At 37.0% G+C, this 19,089-nt stretch overlaps 1 protein-coding gene across 4 annotated transcripts in view; it reads right to left on the reverse strand.

Annotated features, from left to right (window-relative positions):
- LOC127426426 (A disintegrin and metalloproteinase with thrombospondin motifs 9-like) overlaps nucleotides 1-19,089 on the reverse strand; it is a 78,916-nt gene that overhangs the window by 14,829 nt on the left and 44,998 nt on the right. For 3 of the 4 annotated variants that reach the window (XM_051673226.1, XM_051673224.1, XM_051673223.1), the window contains exons 27-33: nucleotides 16,567-16,728; nucleotides 15,216-15,392; nucleotides 10,920-11,087; nucleotides 5,024-5,200; nucleotides 1,651-1,821; nucleotides 1,076-1,270; nucleotides 520-697 (exon numbers count right to left, since the gene is read on the reverse strand). In XM_051673226.1, the coding sequence (XP_051529186.1) occupies nucleotides 520-697; nucleotides 1,076-1,270; nucleotides 1,651-1,821; nucleotides 5,024-5,200; nucleotides 10,920-11,087; nucleotides 15,216-15,392; nucleotides 16,567-16,728 (1,228 nt within the window). The remainder of the gene's footprint in view (nucleotides 1-519; nucleotides 698-1,075; nucleotides 1,271-1,650; nucleotides 1,822-5,023; nucleotides 5,201-10,919; nucleotides 11,088-15,215; nucleotides 15,393-16,566; nucleotides 16,729-19,089) is intronic. The other variant, XM_051673225.1, reaches the window with a different exon arrangement.

Genomic DNA, 19,089 nt, shown 5'->3' on the forward strand with positions numbered 1-19,089 from the left:
TATGTCACTGATTGCCGGGAAAGCACAAAGGTGCATTTACCTCACCATTACCAGAGAAGCAGTATGTTATATACTGTGTTTGCGCAGTGTGTTATGATTTTACTTAATTTCAAATAAAAAAATAAGTCCAAAGGTCCGAAATATCCCACGATCCACAACCTGAAGTTTTAGTGAACTCAAATATGTACCTTCTAAGTATTATTAACAGTAATTATACAATTGAAAAATATGTCCTAAACATAGCATAAATGTAAATACACTGAACTAATAATATTTTAAGAGGATAACGCCAATACTTGCATATCTTACACATATTATTTGAATTCCTCCACATGCATTTTGCAGTATTAATAGATTAGTTGATCGTTAATTTCCATGACGATCGATTATAAAAATGTCTGAAATTTGACATTCCTAATTCAATGTTGTGTTTTAAATCTAACTTCCCAAACATGGGTACAAGTTATACATTTATGCCAATCATTGTTATCACTGTGTTACTACTTCAATTGTACTCACATGAGGGATTGGTGCAGGCTTTCCTTTCCTCAGGTCTAGAGGAGGAGGGACATTTGTCAGTAATGGCACCCTCTGCTGATACACACTGCACTTTTCTCTCTGTCCAGCCATTTCCACAGCTTGCAGAACACTTGTACACACAAGCAGAGGCACATACGCAATCAGCAGACAATGTGGGCTTGGTAAGGACATAAATAATGATTTATTATAAACTTCTATTTTACAATAGAACATTATTATAACATTATGCCACAAATGCTGTCAATTGAGCTTCAGTTTAATTGAACACGTAATATTCCTTGAACATACATTCATGCTGAAGGTAAGACATCACAAATGGCTTGTCATTTGTAACAAATGTGGCTAAAACTTGATTTACATTTATTGAACTTGGAATATTCTTGAAATTTCATTACATAGTACAGGATGCTTCTTTTAGAAAATGAAATACTGTTTTTAATAAAAAGATGTTGATTCTTTAAAATATGTAACAGTTTTAATGAACAAATCCAAATCAAGAATAATGATTTACAAAAATAAAAAATAATAAACTTACAGGTCCCCATATACCCACTCTCCAGGTGTATGGAGTAGGACAAGGCAACTGTAAACAGGGCAAGATGGACTCCGGAGGGGTGCCAGGGCAGTTTAACGAAGAGTTAAGACCATACTCATAATTATCAATCCCAGCATGAACCTCACTGCAGGATACCAGCCTCCTCTGATAACCTTGTCCACAGGTGACTGAGCACTAAAATGGAAAAAAACCTTGATGGAAACAAAACCAAATGCATAATGTCCGAGATTCTACAGGAAATAATCCTCAATGATATACAGTATATGTATTTTGTAAATCATACTTTATTGTGCACAATGTACAAATTGCATTTATTTATTTAATGCAACATAACAGTTCTCTAAATTAGCTTAAAAAAAATAAAAATAAAATAAAAAGAACAAATCTGGGCATAGATTGGATTTTTGCCATTTATACACAGCTGTTAAACTGCTATTCATTGAGAAACCATCTCACTTATGAGGATACCACTGTTACCTACAATAGTTTTTTTTTTTTTTTTTAAAGTCAGGCTTTGCATGCTATCTCACATTTTATTTTCCTGTCTCTCTTACCTCAGACCATTCTCCTGTAATCCAGATGAACTCACAGGGTTGTATGTTACAAGGTTCCATATCAGCAGGTTTACTTTGGTTCATGCAGTACATCTCATGCACCTCATCTTCCACTTGATCCAAGCACACCACTGCTCGAGCCTTGTGGCCGGAACCACATGTTTTACTGCACTAAAATAAGTGATATACCAAAAAATGACTGTGATTGTAAATTGTAGCTATCAGAATACTTAATTATATGATCATCCAAGAATGTGAAGTCAATAAATTGTGATAAGGAGTGGACTTCACAACATTATCAACTCACGTCAAGATAGAGCTAGTGACATTATGTCTTATTGCATGTCTCTGTCAGTGTGAAAACTATGCAATAACTGTATAATGCACTTTGGCTCCTTTAAATAGATTTAAACAGCATCAAAACTATTAATATTCAGACTGATCTGACAGTTAAGGAGCCCCTTTTTTGTGTTCCCTCGCAATAAATGTACCATGGTTTTACTACAGTAACCATATTTTAACCATGATATTCGTTGTGAAACCATATTGATAATACAGGAAAATGAAAACTATAGTAATAAAAATCATAATTTTGTGGTTATTATGGTTTTACTATACAAATACCATAATGTAACTATGGTTTTACTATAGTAATATTGTAGACTGAAGTAACCATAGTTTTTTGGTGGAAATCATGGTTTTACTATAGTAATAATGAAGTAATTATGACTGTTGTTTTTTTTTTTTGTTTTTTTTTTGCGGAAACCATGGTTTTAATATAGTTATATTGTATTAACTATGAAAAGTAAGTTAAGTAACCATGTTTTTTGGCAGAAACCATGGTTTTAATACAATACTGTATCCATATGATAACCATGGTTTTATTATAGATTGTAGTTCCTATGGTTTTACCACAAATACCACCACAAAGTAATGATTTTTATTAACCCTTTAAGCTCGGCCCGTCGGTGGGCCTGTGAGAAGAAAAAATCATCAATATATTAATAATTACAGTCTTGACTAACACAAAACAGGTATTGTTTGAGCTTTGAAGCTCTACTTTCCAATGCATGCAAGCATTATGACCAAAACTGAACAAGTGCTTTGAAATTTGTAGACAAATCAGAAGTGTTCCGTTTTGATAATTTATTTAAAAAAAAATTGCACTGTATATACTGTATGATTGCAATCAGTAAAAACATCAAAATCATGAAATAGCCATGTGTCATATATTGTTGGAAAGCTCACAAACATGTCATGTAAATGACACAGGCTCAATGATGCAGACTCATTGTCAATAGGCACTCATTCTGTGAAATCTCATTACAAAAATCATGTCTGCATGCTATGCAAACCTTTAGTCATTGTTGTGTTTGCATGTATAATTAATTCTTAAGTACAATTATTATGTTTTATTTGTTTGGAGAGGCTTTTGGACACATGGAGATGTTTTTGGACAGATAAATTATATTTGTAATGTTATAACTTTTGATTGCTTTGTAAAATCAACACCAATTTTTCTCAGATACAGTTGTCATGATTGGGACCAAAACAAAAGCAGTTTTTCGGAGCCATCTTATTTATACCCAGAGATCTATAATGTCAAATAAGAAAAAGAGTACATTTTTGTCTTATTTTTTTTGTGTGATTTTTCAGCAGTTTCTTAGGCTGAGAGTCTCAGAATGTATCATAATCCATATCATTAAAACATTATTTACACCGAGCGTGTTTACATGCACAGCAATACACTGATTACTCCCAAAAATCTGACAAAGCAAGAAAACTGTGTTTACATGAGATTAGAAATAATCGCATTATTCTGTGCTTTTGACGTCAAACCGCGAAGAGACATTGGATACACGTGCGCACATTAGATAAGCCGGTGAGATCACCGTTAATTGCGTTTACATGACCACGTGCATTGTCGGCTTATTAAGCATAATCGGTGTAGAACATGCATGTAAACGCGCTCAATGATACCAAACACTTGACACTCCTTGATTTTTTTTGTTTTTTTGTCGAGCCTTTTGTATAAGCCTTTAATTTTGAGTATGCCACTGAAACAGGAAATCTTTAAAAACACCTTCAGGGCTTAAAGGATTAACATAGTTTTCATTTTCCTGTTATTACTATGGTTTCACTATAATAAGTATAGTAAGTCCCACGTGCACGCCACTGCTTCAAACTGAGAGAGCGGGAAGTAAGTAAAGGAGGTGGGAGGAGAGGTACCTCTTTCTGGGAATCCTGTCATATGCTGCAAATTTTTGACAGTGAGCAGCATCAAGCTTTGTTCACTGCAACTTGGCCCCTTAAGCATCCAACAGGCAAAATGAGTTACTCTAACAGGCTCCAGCTGCTTGTGTCTGCAGTGATGGGGGAGTAGTGGAGGTGTTCTCTAAAGCAGTGCACTCAACTAATTACACTTCTTTTAAGTGTTGTGATTTCCTGCTGCTAGATGACCCAGATTTGAGTCTGTCTTAACAGTTTTTTAGTCTCTCTTTCTTGTCTTTTGTTGAAGTTTTTCCCTAGACTCTTCTGGGAAGTTCCACAGAAAGAACTGCAGGTAAAAAACAATTTTGTCCACACTACACTAACCCACAGGGGAAGACTAACATTTATCCTAAGTGTGCAAAAAGATTAATTGTAAAACATATTAATGGAAAACACTTATTTGCATATTATTGTGATAAAGCATCCTTTGTGTGAATCTTGACTCATCCCTCTTCTATAAAAAAGCAAAAATTGAGAATACAGTGAGGCACTTACAATGGAGGTGAATGGGGCCAATTTTTGGAGGGTTTAAAGGGAGCAATGTGAAGCTTCTAACTTTATAAAAGCACTTATATTAATTCTCTTAAAAAGAATTTGAGCTGTAAAGTTGTTTAAATCATCATTTTTACTGTCATTTTAGGGTTTACAGTGTTACTTTGTTATGGCAACGAAGTTGTAAACATGGATATAACTTTACACTATAAAGGTTAGTAATTGAGTTTATCACACTAAAATCATGTTAACACGCATATTGTTTTATGTATTGTATTTTAACATTTACAGATTGGCCCAATTTACTTCCATTGGAAGTGCCACACTGTAATCCCGATTTTTATTTATTTATTTATTTTAAAAAGGAGGGACAAGACAAAATTAATTTTTGTGGTAATCAGCATTATGGCACAACTGCTGCCATTTGAACATAACTTGTACTGAACCCAAAATTGAACAGATACTGCCCTTGTAGTGTGTCCCTACTCTATATTGCAATTTTCCCATGCCGTCTCAGAGAAAATGTCTCATATGCTTAGAAAAGAAATTTCTTGTGCTCACACACACTTACAACTGCTCATGCACCACTCACAATTTCTCACATATTCACCTTTTGCCAGTCCCCGCTGCTCCACCTGTAGTGCGAGACACAATCAGTAACTCGACAAGTTTGGGTAGAAGGTGGGCGGGGGAGCCGGGAACATTTAGATTCCTGTGCTCCGTCCTCATCACCAAATACACAAAGGACCTCTCTATGCTGCAGCCCACTTCCACACGATGACGAACACTGCAGAGAATGACACAGGTAGGTTAATGGAACTCTGTCCTTCAATTCTATAATTCTATTGTATGTTTACATAAAGCCCAGCAAATTATAGCTGCCACTGTAGTTTGTTCAGCTACTCATTACTTCAGTGAAAGCCTCTTTGGTACAAATCAAAATGTGTTGACAGGTATGGAAAGGAATAAATGAAGAGAACAAAGCCAGTGTGTGCATGACAGAATAGAAAATGGTTGCTCCATCCTGCATATTAAACCTCAGCAAAGTGCTGGTGTTAGGATTAGACATTACAGTACATGCCATAGTGGCTGGTGAATGCCCAGTTTTAAAGATTTTCCAATTTTTGTCAGAGGGCCACTGAATATTCGAGCAAACAGCCAATCAGACACAAACCTCTAAGATTTTCTTTTGTCTCTTCTTCAAGATGTGTTTTCAAATTGTGTGTCTTTGGTTCTAAGTAACAGCATTTCTTTTTAAATGTCAATATGAGACATCTTGCAGGTCGAAACAGAGACTATTTATTTAGTAGAGACGGGCCACTTCTATTAAAATAAAAGGGAGAAATTGGAACACCCAACCAAGAAGCTCTGTGCGCCCAACGGTCAACGGATGTAGAACAGAAGTCCCGCCTTACAGGTAAAAGAGCCAATCACCTTTTAGATACAGACATCACCTGTCAATCAACTAGAGAAAGCGCATGCGCATTAGCTATACAAGCAGGGAATATTGCGTTTTCTAGCGTAATCTGAGGTTGTCACATTCTGTCTCCCTCATTCTTCTTCAAGGACTCTTATTTTTAAGTTTTCCCCCTGGACTCCATTTCCCAGGATTCACTGACCTAATCACTTCTATCAGTTCTTCATCATCCGCACCTGACTTCTGTGCCCTCATTAGTTTCTCAGTGTATAAATACCCTCTAGTTTTGTTAAGTCTTTGTCAGTCCTTGAAGTGTTACGGTGAGTTTAAGAAGTGTTACGGTGAGTTTAAGAAGTGTTACGGTGTGCTTAGTTTTTGATATTAAGAGTTAGCGTTTGTCCCACTCCAGCGATTACTATTGTTAAGCCATTTGTTTGTTTCCACTCCAGCGTTTGTCCTACTCCAATGATTGCAATTAAAGGATTTAAAAATTCCACTCCTGTGTCTCCTCTCTTCCACTCCTAGACACCCAATGTTACAGAAGGACTGACCCACAAAGAAATAAGGATTTATTTAGCTGTTCCCCCAAATGTCTTCCTCTATTCCTGCGATCCCTCTAATCCTCTTCCACTCACTCTGACCCACATGAGCAAGGAGCCAACAAGGTTATTCATGGAGCTTTTCAAGCAGGATCTCCCCCTCCTGGAATATTCATCAAAATTCTACAAACTTGCTGCTACAACCTCCATATCAGATATATACCTAAAGTAAATTTACGGTATGGGTTTAAATTTCCACCGACCTACAGCGGTTCCGAAGGCGGAGAATCTTTGCCTAGCGGATTATATTGTAGCAACACTTCTCATCCATCACTCCTCTATTTTCCATTCCAAAGGCAACGTCTTCCAAGGCCCCTGTCTCCACGCCTTCCACACCCCCAATCTCTAAGGTAACTCCTCTCCATTCTATTCCCCTAAGTTTTTTGGGGGGAGGGGGCTCATCCTCTCCATGTTCCGGTGGTCGATTCCCTGCCGCAGTCAGCGGTAGCGACCACGGTTAGCGTGCCAGTGCCCAAGCCTGCCACGGTTAGCGAGCCAGTGCCTGTAGCCTCAACCGTCCCAGAGCCAGTGCCTGTATCCTCGACTGTCCCAGTGCCTGTAGCCTCGACCGACCCCGTAACCACGCTGCCTGCTGGCCAAAAGAGAAGGAAAAGGACTCTTCCCCAGTCTCTGCCCATGCTCACGACCATGGAGGTCGTTCCCCAGTCTCTGCCCATGCTCACAACCACGGAGGTCGTTCCCCAGTCTCTGCCCGTGTCCACGGCCACGGAGGTCGTTCCCCAGTCTCTGCCCGTGTCCACGGCCACGGAGGTCGTTCCCCAGTCTCTGCCCGTGTCCACAGCCACGGAGGTCGTTCCCCAGTCTCTGCCCGTGTCCACGGCCACGGAGGTCGTTCCCCAGTCTCTGCCCGTGTCCACGGCCACGGAGGTCGTTCCCCAGTCTCTGCCCGTGTCCACGGCCACGGAGGTCGTTCCCCAGTCTCTGCCCGTGTCCACGGCCACGGAGGTCGTTCCCCAGTCTCTGCCCGTGTCCACGGCCACGGAGGTCGTTCCCCAGTCTCTGCCCGTGTCCACGGCCACGGAGGTCGTTCCCCAGTCTCTACCCGTGGCCACGGAGGTCGTTCCCCAGTCTCTGCCTGTGTCCACGGCCATGGAGGTCGTTCCCCAGTCTCGGCCTGTACTCTATTCCACAGCTCTCAGCCCCTCAAGCCTCCCACGGCTCCGCCTTTTACGGCTGTGCCCTCAGAGCCTTCTGCGGCTCCGCCCGCTTCCCCAGAGTGTCCTCCTCCAGCGGTTCCACCACCTGACCCAGTCCTTGCCCTGTGGCTGCCCCCCAGGCCTCCTGACCCAATCCTAGCCCTGTGGCCGCCCCCCTGGTGTCCTGACCCAGTCCCAGCCCTGAAGCTGCCCCCCAGGCATCCGGATCCTTTCCCAGCCCTGAAGCCTCCCCCTAGGCCTCCTAATCATCATCCTTGGATCCTTCATTTTCTGCATCATCAAACCCTCATCCGTCCTTGGGTGCCAGGAGTTGCCCTTTAAGGGGGGGGGGGGTAAATGTCACAGTCTGTCTCCCTCATTATTCTTCAAGGACTCTTATTTTGAAGTTTTCCCCCCAGGATTCACTGCCCTAATCACTTCTATCAGTTCTTCATCATCTGCACCTGACTTCTATTCCCTCAGTTTCTCAGTGTATAAATACCCTCTAGTTTTGTCTTTGTCAGTCCTTGAAGTGTTACGTTGTGCTTAGTTTTTGATTATTAAGAGTTAGTGTTTGTCCAACTTCAGCGATCATTATTGTTAAGCCATTTGTTTCCACTCCAGCATTTGTCCTACTCCAACAATTGCAATTAAAGGATTTAAAGATTCCACTCCTGCATCTCCTCTCTTCCACTCCTTGACACCCAACGTTACAAAGGTAAAGAAGCACAATTTATTATTCCAGTGTCAAATTTTATTGCTGATTTGAAATAAGTTCTTTGATCGTAATCTGTCCAACTGTTTTTGAGATTTTGGTCTCCCCATTCAAGTAGATAGGAGCTGCACTGGTTTGACTGGAAATAGTCTCCCGAGAGCATTCCAAAGATGGTCGACAGTGGACTGACTTGCTAGAAAGACTTCAAAATCACCTGTCTGCCAGTTGTAAATGACAACTGCACAGTCAAGAGTGCATTTTGTGTATCAGACTTTGTATCTCACTGTCAAATAGGGTTAATTAGGGTAACCTGGGACATTTCTTTGCACTTTCAACTGTAATCTACTTTAATTGTCGTCCAAACAAATAAAGGCCCAAATATACTTCATACGAAATTGAAGAATGAACGAGTGTGATGTCATTTAGAACAAAATCTGGCCAAAAAGGTGTTTGTGTTTTTTTTTTTTTTTTCCAGTGGGAAAACTTCTAACTGACTGCTTAACACCTTCTTACTGCCATTGGTTCACATCATCGGTAGATGTGACCTGGAGCTCTACCTACCTTGACGCCGACAGCTCATTTTGTTTATGTTGTTCAGTCAGTCAAAATCAGTTAACAAGAACACACCGGCATGTAGAGTTATTAGCGAGCTGGTGCAAATGTACCTACATCTATACAATTGTTCATGTAGAGAAATTTTCCAAGACCATGTCATGCAATATTTTTGTTTTGTTTAAAAAGTCTACAAAAGGAATCAAATTTACTCAAATACTCTCAATTTCCCATTCACTCATGTGTCATCTGCAGTGAAAGCCATTTACACATCTGCCCCAAAGTAAGCCTATCATCATTCATTAGTCTTTATTCTGCACATTAACACTGTGTCTTCATCATAAATTACAAAAACAGAGTGTAACCGGCATATATTATGGCATTGTATAGCATAATAGCTCATTTGTGCCATGAATTCAAAATGTAAACAAGACAAATTAAACATTTTCTCCTGCATAAATTACTTAAAATCAACGAGTGGTTAAAACAGCTTCTTTTACTGATCTTGTGTGAATACTCACAGAATGAGGCATAAAGTCCTTGATAACACATTTTAATGTCACAGTAGTTCATGTTTTACTGAGCGTCCTCATATTTAAATGTACTTCTAAATGCCTCCCTAGTGGTGTGGCGGGTGTCTGAACGTTTGCAAACAGTATACCGTTGCTTGGCTGTTTAGAACTTCTTTTTACCCCTGACTGAAGAACAAATATGAACTTCAGAAGTATATCGAGGCCACATAAAAGCTAGAATATGGTAATGCTTTAACAGACTTGCTTTTGATGGAACAAGAAATGTACCATAAATATAGTATATGTGTCCCACATTACACTAATTCTCCATATAATAACCCCATTGTACGCTCTGTATATGTCTGCATTTTGAGAAATAATTAAGACTTCATGAGTGATATAACTTTCAAATATTTCACATATGAAGTTAACCATATTCCATTAATTTTTGATGGGGCAGTACTATCCAGGTGGAATGAGAAAATGAGTGAGTATGAATGAATTAATGAAAAAATAAAGAATATAAAGAATAAATGAGATTTGTAATAGTTTGTTAAAACTGTTAAATTGTGCCATAGATTTCAGTGCCAAGACTAACACTAATCATAGGTGCAATTAATAAAAATACACACAAAGAATAATTTTCTTACTATTTTTGTCAGCTTAGTGTGTCAATACGAAATTACAAACTATTAGTAACTGTATTCCACTACAGTTTCAATTTAAATCACTGGTAATTAGAATACAGTTACATTCAAAAAATATTTTGATTACTGAAGAGATTACTTTGCATTTTATTGTCATTTGTTTCATTTAATATTTTGTCCTTTCAGATGGAAAACATTTATACATATAAATGATGCGATCCAAAGTGCATTTGAACAGCGGTGAAACACTTTTTATGATGTGTTACATTCATACGAGCAGATAGAGAAGTAAGTTTGAAGTAAGTTTGGAGCAGAAGAAATAGAAATAAACCTTGTGTAAATTGTCAGCTTTATGTTACGCTAAAATGCTATTTCTAACCATTTTACATGTTACCAGGCACGATCATATTTTTTATCAAGAAAATTCACGTTGGATCATAAATTTTTTTTCCTAGTAAGACTTTTGATATTAGGGCAAAAATCATATTCTTGATAATCATTTTTGTACTATTTTCCTGTAAAAATATCTAAAAATCCTTAAAACAAGATCAATTTGATTTATCTTGTTTTAGAAACAACACTGCATAAGATATTTAGGTTTTTCAGAGAATGTATTTTTAATGTGTATTTTGTCTTACTGTACTGGCAGAGTTTTTATAGTCAAAACAAGTGAAAAAATCTACCAGTGCTGAAGAAGTAATCCAAAGTATTTAGAATACGTTACTGACCTTGAGTAATCTAACGGAATACGTTACAAATTACATTTTACAGCATGTATTCTGTAATCTGTAGTGGAATACATTTAAAAAGTAACTCTCCCAACCCTGTATATATATATATATATATATATATATATATATATATGTGTGTGTGTGTGTGTTTTGGTTTTTTCAGGTATCAGTTTTACCTCTCCCCAGTTCCCTGTCTTCCACTTGGGGCACCTCCCACCTCTGCAATGCCTTTGCTTTTGTGGGAGGGGCAAGTGCAGGCAATTCTCTTCTGGGATTTGCTGGCCCGAGTGACTGACACACGTCACAGTACGGTATTTGAATCCTCTCCCACAGGAGGCAGAACACTGCAAAAAGGGAGGAAAAAGGCAAAAGTAAAGTCTAAATGCTTGTTAAAAACAAGCCTACCTCACCACCACCACAACAGATATGGGTTAGTGTGCCATTTGAGGATAAAGTTGAGTATTCCCAAATACGGGAACTTATGGGTAAACAAAAGAATAGATAAATCCTGTGGTAATCACTTTTATTATTTTTAAATCTGTTACCATTTTGGCAGCACATTGTACTGATGTGGGAGAGTACATAAGTATGGATCTTAGTCATGGTAAATGGCATATTAAATTTAATTTTCAGAGTGAATTTTTTTTGGGTAGACATAGTTCAATGTTTTGTCAACTGAACAATCAACACCAAGTTTTGCAAGAGTACAGCCAAATAGAAAATATGGCATCAACCCAGACTAAGGTCTGTAGACATTTACAATAGAACATACAAAATAACAGAATTCATGACACAGTATACAATAGGAGCAGTATAATAAGGTGAGAATTTGAACAAAAAGCCTTCTATTCATCTGTATCACCTGCACCTTTAAGCACTGTTTTACAGTTCATATGAAGCTGGTATTTGTCTCACATCTTGTTTACTGAATTAATGTGTAGAGGGACCTAACCCCATGACCGACTTTACCATGAGGGGAGGGGAGGGGAGGAGAGAGAGGCTTCACTGGGCCTCTGGATGGGAGAGAAACGGAAAATCAAAGGGCATGAAAGAGGGGGGATGGATATGATGCGACAAGTCTGAAGTTGAATGAGTGCATTGCCCAGCATGCATGCACAGAATACAGGATCTAAAAGAACAGAAATTCCCCAATTGGATATTGTGTCTCTGATGTGTTTAAGTTGATGAAATTGATTCTGAAACCAGAAAAAAGTCTTGAGCATTTTTAACATTCATATATATATATATATATATATATATATATATATATATATATATATATATATATATATATTGTTTTTATAAATATTTACAGTACCAAAATATATACATTTGGTTCAACTTAATAAAATGGACAACTGCTGCAAAATAAAAAGAAAAGAACTTTACATAAAATATTATACAACAAATATACATTTCTCTTTAAAACAAGACTTCCATGTACCTCTGTTTTAATGATTCACTTTAATAAATCATTTATAACCCTTGCCATTGATTCAAAATAAATCATACTTGCTCACTCTGCATCAGAATCTTAAAATGTGTGTTTATAAATGTGTGAAAATATGAGCGTAACCTTGGAGCAGGTCCAGTCCTCTTTCAGGAATTCTATCAGTTAGCCAATCCCTACAGATGCCTTGCACATGAAGAATGTACAAATGTGATCACAGACGTCTTTTTTAATTTACTGTCAGCTGAAAGTTTGACCCTACAAAAGCCCCTATTCCTCTTACTACTGCATATCATATAAAACATTATTAAAAGTACATTTAGTCACTTGCATCAAAATACTGGTGCTCATTTTTACATCAGTCCTAGAGCACTGAAAAGTATTGCTATGATAATAAGTTGAATAACTAATACATTTGCATTTGAAATACTAAACATGTATTACATACAATAATAATACACATGAATATTTAATGAGTATATTAATATTTTTTTTATGACAATAAACCATTTATTTCTGAATTTTAAATGTCAGATTATTGTTCAGAGTTTATGTAACTTGTTAAATTAATGCTCCAGTGATTTACACTCAGATTACCAACTAAAATACCACACAAAATGATTTCAATGCAGGGTCATTTAGCTAAAAAAATTCCCTTCATACAAAAACCACAGGCAAGCCTAAAAATACCCAGGCTTAAAATGGATATGGACTTCAAAAATTCTGATAAAACCTGTCAAACAAACATTTCAAGAAATACTCAAGACAAATTATTGACATGTGCATACAATACAAATAGGCAAGTGTGATTGTAGTGTCACTGTTAACTTCACACAAACCAGTTTTGGCTTTTTGCACCATGCAAAATTGCCTTGTTTTTCTTTTAAATTGTTGCCACAAATGATCAGTCCAAATATGGCAACACAACTGGCTATGTGCCTCACTGCATTCCAATGCAAGTACTCCCAAGTATCAAACTAACACAGACATCTAACATACTTTGTGGCGCCTTAGCTTTGGCAATCATTTTTCCCATAAGCATAAAGCTCTTTCTGAGAAATGCATCCATTCTGATTAGATGAGCTGGGAAGGCCGGTAAAGGCCCTAACCACAGATCAAAGACCATCAATGACCCCTGTGCCCTTGCCATTGTTATTGTGATGTATGCTCACTTGGGTGATCGCCATCAGATCTGGATAATATTCTGTGCTAACCAATAGGAAGTATCACAGTGGTACGTAGATTTCTTCTATAGGTACTGAGGTGAGTGAGCACCAAAAATGACCCCATCCGAGGATCGTTAAAATAGGTGATACAGTTGTCCCATTCGGACAAGAAAAGAAATAAAAGCAGCAGGATCACATAAAAAAAAAAAAAAAACCCATTAGAACACATATAGCACAAAAAGGTTTATCCCCATGAGAAAACAGAAGCACAGTGATTCTGTACCTTCTTTCATTCATTACATATTGAGGCTGTATGTGCACTGAATGCCTTTGATGAATAATGATACTGATTAAGTTGCAGTATATATGCTCAATCAGCAGGTACAATTTTGTCTATTTAAAAATTAAAATACCTTAATGAATTTACACAAAATAATACAAGAGAACATCCAATGTCTTCCTCATCTCTAAATAACTGATTTACAAATTCACATAATTATTTTCACTAATGACCAAAAGTTGCATACTTTTCTAATTATATAATAATAATAATAATAATAATGAATAAGAATAACCTTTGAAAAACAAAATCTTGCAATTGTTTAATTTGCCCACCATCATCATCAGGTTCAAACAAATAAAGACACAACATATGGCAACAGAAATAAATACAAATGCTTACAAGAAATGCTCATACATTCCTTCATTACTGCTATTTGATTCAAATTATTTCATTTTCTGTCTGTTGACGTAAACAGACCATGTTATGAAAGGGAATTGCACCATAGACACTTTAGCACCATGGCATCTTCAGACAACAATACAATTTTTTATGGATATCAATAAATGTTTGCTTGTGGATGCTACAGGATATTTTAGCATTCATTATCCCTTTCCATGAATAAAAATTGGATGGCTGTGGGACTTTTCATTGAGAATGAGGTAGACAAAACTAACTGGCTTTCCCTGGGTCAAAGGGAAATGCAATAAGGAATTTTATACACTAGTCTAGAACGTGATTTTTGTTGATGGACAAATTATACACAATATTGAAATCATATTGACTGTAAATAAACTAGAAAAATATTAATATAGCAGGGCAATCAAAAGACATTATATGAACAAAACTACAGCTGATTTCATACTACGTCACTTTGTTGTTTTGTATTTACTTAAAAAAATACTTTTGTAAGTAACCTTAAATATACAAAAATATAGCAACTATAAACACGTTCACAAAAAGTCTCCCTTGAACTGTAAACAGCACCATAAATGTAATAGGTAAATTGCTAGCTGTGAGTTCACATGAGGTATGATTGAAAAAGCATAATTTTCATGATTATGGAGACTATTTGAAGAAATACACAGAGATAGTTTAAATATAATAATGTTAACTGCCTTTGAGCAGATGTTTCAGATCTGCAGTGGAGGAATATAAGGTTTTACTGCCCAAGTATTCTTAATGTAATATACTGTTTTGAACAGAACCCACAACAAAGAACAATGTTTTGTATATCTCAAGTACAGTTGCATTAGGCAAAAGAAATCCAAAAAAGAAAATTGAAAAAAAAAAAGAAAAAAAAGAAAGAAAACGAAACATTTTTCAAACAACCACATTGATCGAAAAGATGCTCACTTTTTCAGTTAGGATAAAGCTATAAACAATATTTAACTGCATGTTTGTTAGGTCTGTAAGTGCAACAGGAACAGAACTCTCTTATGAGCAGCTTACATAAAGATCAAATCACTTTGAGTTTCAGTTTGTTTTCCTCATGTCTTGAGAGTAAAGAAACCTCGGTGTGTTGTGAGAACGAAAACTTATGAAGGGAGAAAAGTTAAAATAATTACGAGCGTACCGAGCTCCATTGGTCTGTGCTCCAGTGAGGGTTAATAGAGCAGGACTGAGTATTGCACTGCTCTTGGTCGGGTGGTTTGTCAAGAATTTCACAGCTCAGATCGTTAAAGCGCTCCCCGTTGGGACGCTGACAAGCGACAAGCCGGGTCTTTATCCCTCCTCCGCAGGACTTTGAACACTAGGGAGGCAAAAACGAGAAAAAGGGTGAGAGAAAAGAAGGAGTGAAAGTCTTGTTTCATTAATGGATGTAATCTTTGTAGCAATGCATTTTCAAACAACGGCTACTGCAAAATCTTGGACTATGGCCGGTGGAGCAAACATTTCAAAGAGGGTTTTGCTGGAGACAAAAGTGTGGACAGTTTGAAGGCTTCGTTCAGACAAGCAGCAAAAAAAAAATGGGCATATCCAAAAATGCATGAAATCAATTTGTACAAATCTGATATAAACCACTTTCATATGAGGTTTGAAATTAGACTAAAATTATTTTTTTGGGAAATGCATTCAGGATCAGGTTGGTTTCCTTGCTTTGATTTGATTCAATTCAATTATGTGAAACTCAATTAAAGGGTTAGTTCACCCAAAAATGAAAATTCTCTCATCATTTACTCACCCTCATGCCATCCCAGATGTGTATGACTTTCTTTCTTCTGCTGAACACAAACAAAGATTTTCAGAAGAATATCTCAGCTTTGTAGGTCCATACAATGCAAGTCAATGGGTACCAAAATGTTGGAGCTCCAAAATGCACATAAAGGCAGCATAAAAGTATCTGTAAGACTCCAGTGGTTAAATACATATCTTCAGAAGCAATATGATAAGTTTGGGTGAGAAACAGACTAATATTTAAGCCAGATTTTACTATAAATTCCCTTCCCTGCCCAGTAGGTGTTGATATCCATGGAGAATGCAAATCGCCAAAAACAAAAGAAGAAGAATGTGAAAGTGGAGACTGATAGTAAAAAAGGACTAAATATTCCTGTTTCTCACCCACACCTATTAAAGACTTACAGATTCGTACAGATTCCTTTATGCTGCCTTTATGTGCACTTTGGAGCTTCAAAATTTTGGTACCCATTCACTTGTATTGGGAGGATCTACAGAGCTGAAATATTCTTCTAAAAATCTTTGTTTTTGTTCAGCAAAAGAAAGAAAGTCATACACATCTGGAATGGCATTAGGGTGAGTAAATGATGAGAGAATTTTAATTTTTGGGTGAACTTTAAATTGTATTGTTCTGTAACTAAATGAAACTCAGTTCAATTTGATTCAACTCAATTCAATTCAATTCCTTGAGGCAAAATGGCTAATCTGAACACCTGGTGTTTGTTTGTACTTGGGTCTATACATCTTACCTCACCCCAGCTGCCATAGAACCACTGAGGACAGGGGCCAGATTCACAGGAGCGTTGCTCTATGGGTTGTGTGCTTTCATCGCAACTGTTGGCAGGGTAACCGTTCTCATCCTGGCACACCACCACACGCCTCTGGAATCCTCCAGCACAAGTACTTGAACACTGAGAGGTGCGAAAGAGAAACACAATCAGTTTGTGATAGAAAGGCCACACACACGCCTTCCACACAATCACTAACTCAAGCGAGCACAGGCTTGCACTTACATATATACATGGGTACAATCTCACTGGACCAATTTCATACCCCATTAACTTTGACTAAATATACTGTATGTCAATGCATAAACACCAACCAAATGTAATTCCTCTGATGATGAAAGATACATGTTAAACATAGCTTAAGGAAAACACTTTTCAGAACATCTCTATAATAAGCACAAAAGGCTATTTTAAAATGAGGAAGAGCATCCAAAATGGCACAGAATATTTTAGCTGAATTGCAGACTATTTCAAACACAGATATCATGAAGGAAACAACAGCATTTATCAGAAAGAGGAAATACTACTGCCTGGTTGGCTTGGAGGGGTCATGTACTTATGACACCAATACTTTCACACTCTTTGGATTAGCTTTCTAAACTACATTTCAGAAGTCTGTGATTTCATGTACTGTTTTGGCCGGTACTGGTATCTCTGTAGTTATTACTGAGGTGGAAGTGTGTATGTCTGGATGTGGGCATTACAAAACGCACATATGTAAAGACTTACATATGTGATATATTTAGAACATTATGCATATAATTAGCACTGCTACTATAGTCACCATTCTGAGCAGTCTGGGATCGGACTCTCCTTTTAGATTTTTTTTTAATGGGGTGCCAGAAGTACTTGAACCCCCAAATGTTCTTTTACCCATAAAGTTGGCAAAAAGGTCAGCGCAATGAGAAAATTTTCTTTTGTTAAGGTATTTGACAAAGGTCAAAATAAATAAGGAGAAGCATTGTGAAAATGCAGTATCTGCAATCAGAGCCATTCCTATTCAAAAAGCATTTGATTTTTTAGAGGACAGGTCATATTTCATATTTGTTGAGGTTTGATGATAATTAAATTCAGCCACAAAAACTCTAGATGCCATTTTTTTTTAAACTCTGGATGCCATTTATATATAAATATGCCATTTAAAAGGTCTTTCTCTGACAAAGTTTCTCTTTCATTCAGTGATAAATAGTTCACCCGCCATTGTATCCTCGCAAAGCTTCTGTGAATTTCTGTTCCGACCATCAGTAAGATTCACAAAGATCTCTACATCGCTAAAGCTGTACAAATGCTTACATTTAAGATGCAGTGAATACATTGATATTGTATGTTTCACAGTCTATCAAAACGTTAAAAAGTGTACAAATAAAAGCTACACACAAATATCTATGAATACTTATGTGATCACCCTTGACATGCAGACTAGGGACTCAAAGCGCAGCACTAGGCGCTACCACTGTGTGCTACCACTGTGCGCTACGTCTTAACCAATTTTTGTGCCAGCGCAAAGCGTAAGAGGCCGTGGTTGGGAGTGTTTGCGCTATCTGTGGGTGTATTGTATGTTAATTAAGGGGCGCAAAGAGCAATTTGCTATTTTCCTGAGAAATAGGTAAGAGCGCTAAGATGTTTCAAAAACATGTCTGTTTTCAAAGTCTAAACTCAGTTCCTGTATTTGCAGTTTGGAGATTCCACCAGCAGGTGGTTATAAAGTCCATGTCCAAACTCTGAAAACATAGTACAACATCAAATTATGCCTCTGAAGATCACTGTTGTAGCCGTTTTATGAAACAAAAATGTATCAGATTTGTGTTAAACTATCTTTAGGTCATGGTATATTTTTCAATAATTGTTATTATGTTTATAATTACAAATGTATTTATGATCTAATTTGTATTGGTATTTTTCCACCTGCTGTCGTAGAGTGTTTTTTAAGTCACTGCAAAGGGGCCAGTGGAAGATGTTGTAGAGAGTAAAATGTTAGGATTTTTTTTTTTTTTTTTTTTTTACCACTTCTTTATTTTGATTATATTTTCATTTCGTTTGAAGTGTAATTTTAATTTAGAAATATTTTTGGTTTAATTTTTTTTAGTGTTTCAAGAAATTAATGAAATTTTTCAAAACCAAAATCGAACGGTAGAAGTAATGTGTGTTCCGATATAATCACAGTTAATATTAGCCATGATCTGTGTGTCAGCAGATGAAAATGATTAATAATACAACCCCAATTCCGAAAAAGTTGGGATAGTAGGAAAATTGCTAATAAAAACAAAAAGGAGTGATTTGTAAATTATATTCACTCTTTGCTATATTGAAAGCACTACAACTACACATAACATGATGTTTTACCTTGTGAATTTTATTGTTTTTTTTGAAAATGTAAAGTAATTTCAAATTAGATGATTGCAACACACTCCAAAAAAGTTGAGACAGGGGCAATTTAAGACTAATAACAATTTGACGAGTTGAAATAACAAGGCGTTGAGAAAC

Source organism: Myxocyprinus asiaticus, chromosome 35 (assembly GCF_019703515.2).
Source record: "Myxocyprinus asiaticus isolate MX2 ecotype Aquarium Trade chromosome 35, UBuf_Myxa_2, whole genome shotgun sequence".
Classification (NCBI taxonomy): Eukaryota; Metazoa; Chordata; class Actinopteri; order Cypriniformes; family Catostomidae; genus Myxocyprinus; species Myxocyprinus asiaticus.